Source organism: Pholis gunnellus (genome assembly GCF_910591455.1).
Source record: "Pholis gunnellus genome assembly, chromosome: 4".
Classification (NCBI taxonomy): domain Eukaryota; kingdom Metazoa; phylum Chordata; class Actinopteri; order Perciformes; family Pholidae; genus Pholis; species Pholis gunnellus.
Genome location: NC_136530.1, coordinates 5,848,135 through 5,861,033, shown reverse-complemented (window position 1 = coordinate 5,861,033; position 12,899 = coordinate 5,848,135). Strand labels below are relative to the sequence as shown.

The 12,899-nt window shown below is 43.8% G+C and overlaps 1 protein-coding gene across 1 annotated transcript; it reads left to right on the top strand.

Annotated features, from left to right (window-relative positions):
* Positions 1-9,445: 9,445 nt before the first annotated feature.
* Positions 9,446-11,278, top strand: lingo3a (leucine rich repeat and Ig domain containing 3a; the record flags this gene model as incomplete). The annotated part of the gene is made up of 1 exon (XM_079157474.1): positions 9,446-11,278. One exon carries the CDS (start codon positions 9,446-9,448, stop codon positions 11,276-11,278), a length of 1,833 nt encoding a protein of 610 aa, XP_079013600.1.
* Between the last annotated feature and the right edge of the window lie 1,621 nt (positions 11,279-12,899).

The window sequence follows — 12,899 nt, the reverse complement described above, 5'->3', positions numbered from 1 at the left end:
TTACAGTGGTTACCTCTTTGTTTTATATCTGTTAAACTCGGTGCAGACTAATTTGGAACGACGTTCAAGCACTGCTTGAATATGAGGGGCTCATATTAGCATGTCCAACCGGGCGTCATGTTTCCATCACTGCCGATTGGAGCCGGAGCCGATAACTACCCGTGACTTCTGCCGAGATATTTATCTCGAGAGTGAATGCTGATTGTTACCTTTCCCACCGAAGACAAAAGCCAGATGTTGATTTCTTGTCCAGTGGGAAAGGGGCTTTTCGTTTATTGATCTTTGTTGCTACCCAGCATTCTGGTCCATTGTGGTTTCAGTTATTGACAATACTGGTACCCTGTGTAATTAATGTGCCTCTGTATGATCAATATGTGTCAATACTGGAATGTGGGTCAAACAACTTGTTCTCTTATTAACCTGAAATGTACTAGTGTAATTCAATTAACAACTATTCTAATTGAATGAGATTTATTATTGATCTGTGGAGATCCTGCAATTGGAGCTGGTATCTAACTCTTCAGATCTGAATCAGTCTCAAGATGATGGTAAATGAAACTATTAACACTTGTTTTTCTCGGTGGTGGCGAAACAACAAAGCACCTTTTAACTTAAAAAAGGTGATCCAAACACGCATATTTGCAGATTAATAAGCTCGGCCCATATCTAAAGACTGAAGCTTGGAGAAACAGCCTACATTTTAATAAAGGTTACAATATTTTACACTTTATTTGAAAAGAAAGAAACAAAGAAGTCAACTACAGACTCTTCTGGAATGTTGTATAATAATAATAATGTTTTCCTGAGCAGAGAGGGAAGTCACGCTCCCTCTTTGTGCGTCACGCATCATCATAGATGTTATTTATAAAAAGAACATATTACAAGCTGACAGGAGGTTACGTCTAAAAAGATGGAGGACGTGTAACACACAGGTCTGTTTCTGTTGCCTGTGTCTCATGAATCTTTCTTTTTTAGGCCTCGGTTGAAACTAAAATGTAGCACAAAAGTTTTGTTTATGCAAAACTCGTAGAGAATGAGTAACTGTATCATAACACTGAGGTGTTTTATCTGCCATCAGTCATATCATGTGTTTTACGCTTTATGTTTTTGGGGTATGGGGCTGTTGCCGCTCGAGGTAAGGTCAGAGTCTCCATTTCAGTGGGAAACGACTATGCAGCCCTGCATTTTTAATTATTTAGCTCCTGTTCATAGAAACCTTTATGTTCAGAAGCCCTGAAACAGTTCTCTCTCATTAAAGATTCATGGCACATGGCAAGACACATTCTTAATCACCTCTTTGTGTCCTCTGGTTTCACTGCTCATCCTTTGCGTAGGACAGAAGTGCAATTTAAGAATCTAACTGTAACCCATTATTATCATAAAAAAATCCCTTTTGGCACCTTTTTTAAAATAGTATTTATGAATCTGAAGGTTAGTATGGTGGAATGTAAATTCTGTCATATCTGATCAGTTAACTGCGGCAGTTTAATCATGCAGGGCCGGAGGTCAAAACCACATTAAATAAGTGGACTGTTTGCACAGGATGCCCCTCATCCATCTTCTTCTGACTTCTCCTGTCACCTCAGTGTCCGCAACCTTTTTGAACCTTTTTTTGCTGACGCACGGAGCAGGTTAGGACATCATCTTTGGGAACAATCTGATGTTTGCTCGTTTGCATCGTGTCCAGTTGGGATGAGGTGTCGCACATCGGGCTGCTCTCATCCAGCATTCATAGCTATAGCTACGAAAAATAATGCGCCATAAATTGTAGGTATCCCACAAATTATTTTGTGTGTCGTGCACGCAATCATGAACGAGGACAGAAAGACAGCAAAAGCCTGCACGGTGGGAGGAGATGGGTGACAAACATGTATATATATATATATATATATACATACATATATATTCTCATGTAAATGCACACATATGCTCATATACTTCCAGCCAGCAACCCCTGCTTTAGTCCTTGCCCGTGGTGGGTTGCATGGCCCTGCCAGCACGAACGATCCATCACCAGAATGCAAGGTGGAAGTTACAGGGTCATAAAAGGGAACCAGCAACTCAGTGTTTTCTCTCTCTGTGCCTTTCTCTCTCATCAGGTGAGCATGAGTGTGTGTGTGTGTGTGTGTGTTTGTGTGTTTGTGTTTGTGTTCCGTGCACCATGCACTGCCAGGGGCTTCAGGGTCTCCCTACACAGGCTGATGGACACTGACAGTGGCTTCCCTCGGTGGACATGAGTAATGTGTGTGGTTTTTATTTTCTCTGGTGGGAACACACACACACACACACACACACAGTTTGTGATTACGTAAAGCGCAATGAGTGGGCATGGTTGGAATCAGAGCGAGCAGCCATTTGAGGAGCTTTTGTGGATGTTATGCCTCGGCCTGTGTGCCTTTCTGGAGAGTGCTTGGCTACACCTACACACTCTCAAACACGCCTGCTGCTCATTTGTGAGCCGTTTCCCACACCTGCAGTATGATTATGGGTCTGGCAGTCTCACCCTCTGTTCTGCTGCTGTTGATTCTTCCCTTTCTTGCTATAGATAACACGCATACACAGCAGAGACCTATATATAAGCTTGCATTTGGAGGCTCCTAAATAGAACTGTACAGGGATTGCGATGCTTGTGAACGATGCGGTACATCATGGTGAATTTTTAGAAGATGTCTCTTTCGATATATCTTCTATACTTTTCTTATAGTCGAGTCTTCTGTGTATCGAAAGCCAGATATTGCTTTCTTTTGATTGTGCCATAGAGGACTGTAGTTTTATTTTGAGTCCCTCAAACATTCACAGTCCTGCTGCCAGAAACACTGACTAAAGCACCAAATGGGTATTAATCCGCGGCTGAGAATGTTCCCCAAAAAATGCATTAGTTCCTCCTGTTTGAGGTATGTTTGTTAAAAACGACAGTGCCCAGCTGGGTTTTTTTGTTAATTGTATATCTGTGACGTGTTTTTAAAAATGAACATGTTCATTAGAAACAAATGGGCTTGAGAGGCGTGCTCACGCATTGTAGGTTTTGGTCTTTTCCTCGTGCTTTTTTTTTCTTTTTTTAATTTCAGAAGCAGAGGACATCACCTTCTAAACCTTTTTGAAAATGTGGGTCTGTATTTGCACACACATGCCCAGTGTACTACAGCTGCTGTGCTGCATTTAAATCTCTTCTCTCTCCACACATACACACAAACTAGCTCTTTTCGGCTTATTAGAAAAGCGTCATGCATACGTTAATGTGGTGTGTGCGTGTTTAATGTGTACAATTTTGGCCGAGCATCAGCAGTGCCCTCTGTCTGATCCCATCCTAATGTCCTCTTGTTGAAACATGTGGGGGCTTCACTATCTATTACTTTGAATAGCCGAGAAGGGCAGCGTTTGCATAAGGCCCATTAGTGCAATTTGCTGTCTTTTCAAGCCCTTAATAGCTTCTGTTTGAACAAAAAGAGTGCAGAGAGGAGGTACGTCTGGAGCTTGGCTGCTTGGCTTGGCTATTTCTTTTTTTTTTTAAGCTCAAAGGCTACACTTCTCTGGCTCCCTCTCTCACTCACTGGGTATCCACAGTGTTTTGGATGCTAATTGGGCTGCGGTCAGAAAGCACGTGAATACCAGGTCATTTTCTTTGCCATCTGTTCTTTACAGTCTCTGAGCTCAGGACGACCCACGCTGACTACAGCTGCAGAGAGGGGACACCTGGCAACCCGAGGGGAGACGGATGGCTGTAATTTTTAGATGGTTGCGTACCACTTAAGCAATTAAATGATTAGACTACAACTGTAGTTAATAATACATCACTCAATTATCAGCTTTAATTTTGTAGCACACAGATCAGAAATAAACTAAAATCAGGAAAAGCAAGTCAATGAAACAAGTCGAAGTCTGCAGCCGTGCCTTAAGCTTAGTTTATACTCGCCGTGCCAGAAAATTACATGATCACGGCCGGCGCGTGGAGCAAGTGTTCGCGGCGCTTGGTCGTGCACCTCTGAGTTTTGTTAAAAATTATGATTTTTTTACTGCCGACGCACGCAATCATGTGGCTGTCACAAATAGTTCACTGATAAAAGCACTATTTACATGTCATGGGATTTTATGAAGGATTCTAGATGCTTTAGAAACAGGTCTTCATAATCTTCATTTGAGTATATATTTTGACAGCAAAGTCAAATTGTTTACAGGATATTCAACCTTCGTCTCTTTATAAAGCATGTCATACTTCAACATCAACATGTTATCATGCTGATGTTTAGCAGTTATAACCATGTGCACCATCTTAGTTTGGCGTGTGAGCATGCTAACGTTTGCCATTTAGCGCTTAACACAACGTACAGCTTAAACTGATGGGATGTCATTACATTTGCATGTAGTTGGTTAAACAACTCATTTAGATTTTGACATGATGACGGCACTATGAAAAGTGGTGGGCCCTAAAAGACCGTCCACCATCTTGGTTTGTGCTGTAAAAGAGGCCGTTGATCAATTCTGAAATACGTGTGTGATGATAATTAGAGTTGAATGAGTTGAATACAGAAATGGCTGAGGTTAAAGATAGGGTCAGGAACGTCCTTTTGGGTCTGCTACAGTTTAATCTAGAAGAGACGGGTCATTCAGGAAGTAAGACAGTAACATCAGCAACAAATCATCCGCTTAACTTGCGTCAGCGGCCGCTATTTACTGTGACGTGATGAAAAAAGGGGCAATCAACAAACAGCTCCTCTCTTTAATGAATTTTTAACAACATCATATTCCCAGTTGTTTCCATCGGCCCATGACTAAAGACTGCTCATTGTTTACACCACCGCAACCATTGCACACCACCGCCATTACCCAGACGTGTGCTGAATATTGTAATCATGTAAAATGATTTATGACACTGTGCTTTATTCATGTGCGCATGAGTGATTAAAAAAAGAGATGTGAAGCTGTTCTTGAATTCAATTTTAATACTTGATGTTACTTAAGTGTTTGTTTGTGTTTAATGTAAATCATAGCTTCAACGCCACAACACGGGAAAGAATCTTTGACTGAAGCCATAAGGACAGCAGACGTTTCCAGTACTATTGATTTTATTAAAAAAAGATCTGGCCTCAACAAATAGGGGTCAGCATTTCACCTCTACTACTGGGTCCAATCAAATCTAAATTTACAGCCATGAATCTCTGAGAGCCGGTGAAAATAACACTACTATCTTATAATCTTCACGCGTGACGTCGGTCTATGTTAACTGTGACACTAACGGGGGCTGTACATCCGTGTACGCTGTGATAGTTTGTTCATTGGATGAAATCCAAAGCGGCAGAAACAAAAAGAAAATACGATTTACATTTCACTAGGGACGCTTTAGTGCCTCACAAGTGGTATTACAAGACAGGACGGTTAACGTGCTCGTCATAGTAGATATCTCTGCAACACTATACATAAACATAGTTGACTAACAACGACACTGTAACCTCTCGACACTAAAAAACAGATCTTACACGTTGCACCTGTAAGCCAGAAACATATCTTTTTAAGCATTTGAATGCTTCAGGCTATACGGGAATTTGTTCCTTGTTGCAAAAGTGTCATCCTTAAAGTTCTATCACAACACAAGCGTGAGTTGCAGTTTCAAGCATCTCGAGAGCAGACGACAACAGTATGAAGCCGTCGTCTTTGATCTGAGCTCGGTTCCGTCGTTCACCTGTCACGGCAGGCCGGTGTGAGTCTCCTTCTTCTGGAGGACGTCCCGTGAGTCTGCAATGTGTACGCAGGCTGTTGTTTCTGGCTCTCATGTAGCCATTTTAATATGTCACAACTAACATCACACTTACATTTTTTGGGGGGGGTGATATCTGTCTGAGAATCTTTTTTTTTGGTTGCCATTTTGACATGTTACTGTAGCACAGGTCTGAATCCTGACTGAAGTCCATTTAGCTGCTTCGGTATCAGGGTCCTGGTTTTGTGCATGTTGGCTCGCTGTCTCGCTGTCGGGGCTTACTTGGACACGTGAATAGAACGGATTCATTAATGTTTGTCTTACAATGACGAGTCAGAATGTCTGCTGTGAAAATGGCCTATCAGCCTCTTTGCTCATTACGATCTGATTCTGTTTATGTCACTTTTTTTTTTATCAGTTAAACTTTCATGCACTTGAAGGCCGCAGCATAACTACCCGATGATGCTGGCAGTGTCTCTGTTCAGCCTTTTGGCCTCACGAAGTCACAACAATGTTAGTCGACCGCTGTGACGCCCAGCATAGCAAACTGTTAAAGACAAAAATCAACAATTGTGTATAAATATTGAGGCACTTCCAGAATAGAACATAACTTCAGGCACTATTAGAAAGTACTGGATGAGTAAATGTTGCCTGGCAACCAAATGATGAGATAAAAAAAACCCTCAAACCTCTTTGCCTAATGCTACTGGATGAGTGCACAGTATACACTCACAATAATGATTTTATATATCATCCATCTGTTTGATTAGTACAGACAACAGCCATTTGTCTTTTGTCACAGGTTTGTTTTTTTGGAGCAGATGATGGAACAGACATGGAGCCCCAGCAGGTAGAGTTAAGGCACAGAAAACAGGCACTACAGGAACAAGGCAATATTAACTCTCTGTGATATACGTGAAAACAGCAAAAATAGATATTTCCTGAAGAGCTGACAAAACAAATGAGCAGCATCTGTGCTGGCAGGTGGCTGATGGCCGAGACATTCGGGAAGGTCTAGTGGACACGCGTGTTTCAGTCTGGTCTGGAAAATAAGAGTCTATGAAGAGAGTAGGAAGCAGGAAAAGGGGGGAGGGAGGGGCGGGGGGGCTTTTTAAGGGAGATGGTGCAGGCGTCTCCATGACAACATTAGACACCTTACAGTATTGTGCTTTTGAAGCCGATCCAGAGCTTTTGCAGTTTATGTCAGAGCCTGCAAGACGTAGCTGGTGCAGTTCGGCCTGTGACTTCACGGACAAGCTTTTACGTGACTTTAACCCCCAACGTTCACTTTGCCGCACGTGCACTGCCAATGTTCAGTTAAGTGGAAAACGCAGCAGGAGGACGAAGCGACGGTGGCGTTCAGTCACTCTCTTCTCGGGAGGAGCAGCTCCTCTTCTCTGTCACCTGCAGCAGCTGAAGGTTGCTCTCCTGCTGCGTAATGACTTCAGCTTACTACCAGGTAACAGTAGCCTGTGTGGAGCTGCCGGCGCCCACGGGGCTGCTGTTGACCTTGTGGTGCAGCAGACGGCCGGGGGCCTCTGGGTTTATTGGTGACACATCAAAGTCAGTTTCCAGGTCTTGTTAACTGACTTTTTTTCCCCACATACTGCATTGTTGTATAAAGCCTTGGTTGGCTCCAGACGGAGCTGGACAAAGTACTGATAAATTGCCTCAAGTGAGTCAACGTCAAAAGTTTGAAAATGGAAAGAAATGAAAGAAGTGAGATGTCCAGTTCTCTGTAAACTGCCCATCATCTCTGGGTTGAAGCTAGCAGCTCAAAGTTGTATTACTGAGCTGTGGACAGATGCTGGGTAAAGTGGGCGCCTGGTTTTCACAAGGAAGAAGAATGTGTGAAATAAAAAAGACCATATCTCTGGTTCTGCTGCAGCAATTTTGATACTTAAAAAAAAATAAAGAAAATCAATGTGTCTGTGTGGAGCTGCCACTTTTTTAAGGTTATAGAAGTGCAATGATGTGTTGTCAAAGTATAAACTTTAGCAATGCCTGAGCTGCCATGTTTTTTTCAATTATAAAGCAAGAGCCAAACCCCAAGGACTGCCTTTGGATGCAGAAAGAGCTTTCTTTTCTGTTTCTAGTGGTCTTATTAGACCATAGTGCGTGACATAAAATGTGTGTGAAGGGTTCCGTGTCAGGCTGCTGTGTCTGACAGTTATATGCATGTGTGGGTTGTTGACGGCATGCCACAGTATCTTTTTCTTTGATACGATTAAAGGTGGGAATCTGAAATGTCTTTCACAGAGCTCTGCTCATTTTAAGTCTGCGATCAGACAGTTCTGCTCGCATTTCAGACAGTTAATTTCATTCAGTGGCAGATTGGCTAATTGGAATATCTATCTCTGAGCCGGGGTGAATTGTAAAATAGAACATGTGTAGAGGTTAGGGACATTAAATGAGTTATGAAGTCATCTGTTACCGCAGCAGGTGGGAATTTAAAATCGTAACACGCTCTCTCCTTATTTTAAACGGTGATATATATGGATAGAAAACTGTTTCTTATGATGTATGTGTCCAGTGTTTCTACGTGTTTTAGTACCAAATGTAGCACTGAGCTCATTATTCATGTCATTTTAGTGACATAACCAGCACATATTGTAGGTTGGGTCCTGATGTGTAAACCAGTTATTTTTAATATGTTTTTGCACACGGTCAGCTCTCACCAGTCAACAATGACGATGTTATGGAATATGTTTTCTGGAGTTACTTTCCATCCCGCTAGTTGGTATTTCACAATGGGTTTACTAAGGGATTACCACTGCTGCCAACATCCACCAGCAGACGCAGGGGTGGAATTGTGTGTGTGTGTGTGTGTGTGTGTGTGTGTGTGTGTGTGTGTGTGTGTGTGTGTGTGTGTGTGTGTGTGTGTGTGTGTATTGTGTCACATGAAACCCATAGGCAGGTCAGGCTCCTCTCATGGTAAGCCTCATGCCTCAGAGACTTATGCAGATGATGTGATGGACTGAGCTATTGTGATGCACTGAGTCGTAGTGAGTGACCTTGTCAGGCACCTACTCAAATACTGCATATACTGTGCTATATGATCCAATGTGGTTTTGAATTGTTCTGTGTCACTTTCATATTTTATTCAGACCTTTAACATGCTGGTATTTTCTCCTGCAGAGTTAATATTCTGCTTCCTCACACAGTATGAGTGGTGGACCATTTCAGTGCATTTTGCGGCGCGATGTTATGCTTTTGAGAGGCTGCGATTGTTTTCCTTTTTCATGCATTTTAAAAGATGTCTCACATGAGGTCTTATGAATACAATAGATTTTCAATTTCCCTGTTTCCCTGTTTTCATTTACAATGCATGAAATAACTTGAGAGCAAAACAACCATCAGATATGAAATTCACACATAGCTTTTAGGGGATTTCTTTGTGTGTGCTGGCATATCATTTTAAAACCTGAGTGCTTGCAAGGCACAGTCGCCCATTGTAAATTAGATTCATGTGAATACAAGCTCCATTGAGGATTATCTTGGAGCTCTAGCTTTAATTTAGCTGGCTGTGTCGGGTCAATTAGACTTTATAATAGTAATTCTACTCATTTAGAGTGTTTGATAGCTGCTGTTGGAGGGGAATTGGGTTCAATTCATTTGTCTCACTGTCTATCTCTTTGTCTTTCCCAATCATTCTGTCCGTCCTCCCGTCCCGCCCTCCCCCGTTCTTTCTCGTTCCTCAGGTTTCTGCCCCAGTGATTCGGGAGCAGGGCGACGCAGTGGAAAAGGAGGGCCATGGGGGTGAGCCTGGGCCAGGATGTGGGCTGGCTCCGGCCTTTCCTGTTCTTGCTACTGATGATCACGGTGTCACCCGCCCAGAGTCAAGGATGTCCCCAGCGTTGTGAGTGCATCGCAAAACTCAAGACTGTGTCCTGTTATGGTAAACGCCTGTCCGCACTGCCAGAGGGCATCCCGCTGGACACCAAGATCCTGGACCTCAGTGGGAATAAACTTCGCTGGGTGGAGCATGGTGACCTGCTTCCATATTCACGTCTTGAAAAGCTGGACCTGAGCGAGAACATGGTCAGTGTCCTGGAACCGAATGCTTTTTCTAGTCTCCAGAACCTGCAGTCGCTTTCACTGAGGGGCAACCAATTGAAACTGGTCCCCATGGGGGCTTTCTCCCGTCTCTCCAACCTAACGTCGCTGGACCTCAGTGGGAATAAGATTGTCATTCTTTTGGACTTTACTTTCCAAGACCTGAAAAATCTGAAAAACCTGGAAGTTGGAGACAATGATTTAGTTTATATTTCCAACAAGGCCTTTCTGGGTCTGGTGGGGCTGAGGGAGCTGACCATTGAGAGGTGCAACCTGACGTCTGTGTCCAGCCAGTCTCTGTCTTACCTGCATAACCTGGTGGCTCTGCGGCTCCGCTACCTCAGCATCTCCACCTTAGAGGACCAGAACTTCCGTAAGCTGGGAAACCTGAGGGGCCTCGAGATCGATCACTGGCCCTTTTTGGAGCACATATCCCCTCACAGCCTGCAGGGGCTCAACTTATCTTGGCTGTCTATTACTCACACTAACATCACCTCTGTGCCCACCTCTGCCCTCCGCAGTCTGGCTCACCTCACCAGCCTCAACCTCTCCTACAACCCTATCTCCGTGTTGGAGTCCTGGGCCCTGCGGGACCTCGTTAGGCTGAAGGAGCTGCATCTGGTCAACACAAATCTGGTGGTCGTGCAGCCGTATGCGCTGGGTGGTCTAAGGCAAATCAGCCTTCTTAACTTCTCCACTAACGGCCTGGTGTCCCTGGAAGAAGGAGCCTTTCAGTCTGTCAACACTCTGGAGACGCTGCGTTTGGACGGGAACCCTCTGGCCTGCGACTGCCGCTTGCTTTGGATCCTTCAGCGCCGCAAGACCCTCAATTTTGACGGCGCCTCCCCAGTGTGCATGACGCCCGTAGAGGTGCAGGGACGGGCTCTGAACGTTTTCTCTGACTCGGCCCTCTTTGATCACTTTACTTGCCAGAAGCCCAAAATCCGCAACAGGAAACTGCAGCAGGTTTCGGCCCGCGAGGGGCAGGTTGTGTCGTTCATTTGCAAAGCAGAAGGTGAGCCGGCACCGATGATATTCTGGATCTCGCCTCAGCGCCGCCGCATCACCACGAAGAGCACCGGCCGCCTGACTGTGTTACCAGAGGGCACATTAGAAATACGGTACGCCCAGGTAACCGACAGTGGAACCTACATCTGCATAGCCAGCAATGCCGGTGGAAACGACACCTATTTTGCCACACTTACAGTTAGTGGGCTGCCGCTAGATGCAGCCCTCATGGCCAACCGCACGTACTACGCGGGGGACCTTAATGAGACAAATCTGAATGACACCAGAGTCTTCTTGAAGTTCACTCTGGACCTCAAGACCATCCTCATATCCACGGCTATGGGCTGCATCATGTTCCTGGGGGTGGTGCTCTTCTGTTTCATTCTGCTGTTTGTGTGGAGTCGGGGGAGAGGGCAGCACAAGAACAATTTCTCAGTGGAGTATTCCTTCAGAAAGGTGGACGGACCTGCTGCCAGCGGAGGACAGGGCGGGGCTCGCAAGTTCAACATGAAAATGATTTGATTTTTGGGATCTGTGTTTCTCTCATTAGTATTCTTACCCTGACACTGTTTACAAGCTCAAGGGACAGGACGCCGACGTGGACCTTTGTGCTTGCAAAACGTGAAATGCAGTTATTTACGGGACATTTTATTGAGACAAGGTTTTGTTATAAACTGCTGTATATATGAGAAAAGGGGAAAAATCTGCATGGATTTGATATATTTATATTGCTTTTGTTGTGTGTTCTCGTTACCATGCAGAGCGAACCTGGATTTTGAAAGTATAAAGATGTCTCGAATGGACTGTTAAAAGACCAAGCAACGAAATCAGTCCCAGCAGTCTTTAACCTCGACAAATCTCTCGCCAATTCCGTCCTTCTTCTCTACAAGGAACTCGTCTTTAAAGGACTTCACCTCTCTGCTCCGCCTGAGGTTGTTTTCGCTCTTTATCCCCAAACCCAGGAATATATTATAATATTATAACCCGGTGGTGCTCAACAAATGCCAAGGACTTGCCAATATGTATTTGAATAGTTCCAGCGATATACTGCAGATTTAGACTTATTTACAGTCAGGACCTTAGGGCACTATTCTGACATAAATATAGAGGCTCTTGCTTTTTATTTGCTAACGGTGGGTTTGTACAGAGTACAATAAGACACCAAGAGACTCTGCAACACTGCCAATTTGACCGTAAAGCACCACGTAATGTGGTAGAGAGAAGTTTGTTCTCATTGGATACCACCAAAAGATGGTCAAAAACAGGACACTAAAGGTTCAGCTACAATTAAAAGGACCCAATACACATCTGTGTGGTGACCAACCAGTGCACACAGATGTACACTTGCTCTTAGGTTTTCCATTGTTTATCCAGAACAAACTGTACAAGACTCCATATATACTCTTGATCTGAAAAGGACTGTGTGTAAAAGATGAACGCATGTACAGAGTTGGCTTCTTACTTTGAATAACATCATCTGTAAATGTGTTGGGGTGCATTCATCCCACTGTGGAATAGCTCATACTGTATAGGTCGGATATATGCTGTCTAAGATGTATTATATATTTTGTAATCAAAACCTTGTGGTTGTTTATAGTACTGTTGAGTGATCGATCCAATTATTCTGTTCTACTGTTATATCTACGGTTAAAGTCTCTGTTTCAAATCATCGATTTGCGGTCCACCTTATCGTGTCGTCGGATCCCTGAGCTCACAAAACAAATCGTGAAGAGCGTCTACATCAGGGGTCAGCTCACTTGCCTATTTTTGTCTGTAAGTGTCAGCGTGAGGCTCGGCTGACCAGCGGGGGGAGGAGTTACGCGGGTTCACCGCAGGACCTCGGTGTGTTTGAGAAAAAAAATGCAAATGTGATAACAAAACTTGCAGACTGGAACAAAGGTTGTGACAAAACTGAGCCAGAGAGGAGAGGGAGTCGGTCAAAGTATTGAAGGAAGACATCGGCACTATAATACAAAGGGCCGCATGTTAACCTGTAACAATACACACCTCCTAAGGAAACTGTACTGCATTTGGTAAAGGGTTAAATAGAAGTGGGTATAAAGGTTATTTCAAGCTGTTTATATACAGTATAGTACAGTATATACTGATACTATATAATACAATTAGTACTTAATAGAATGTA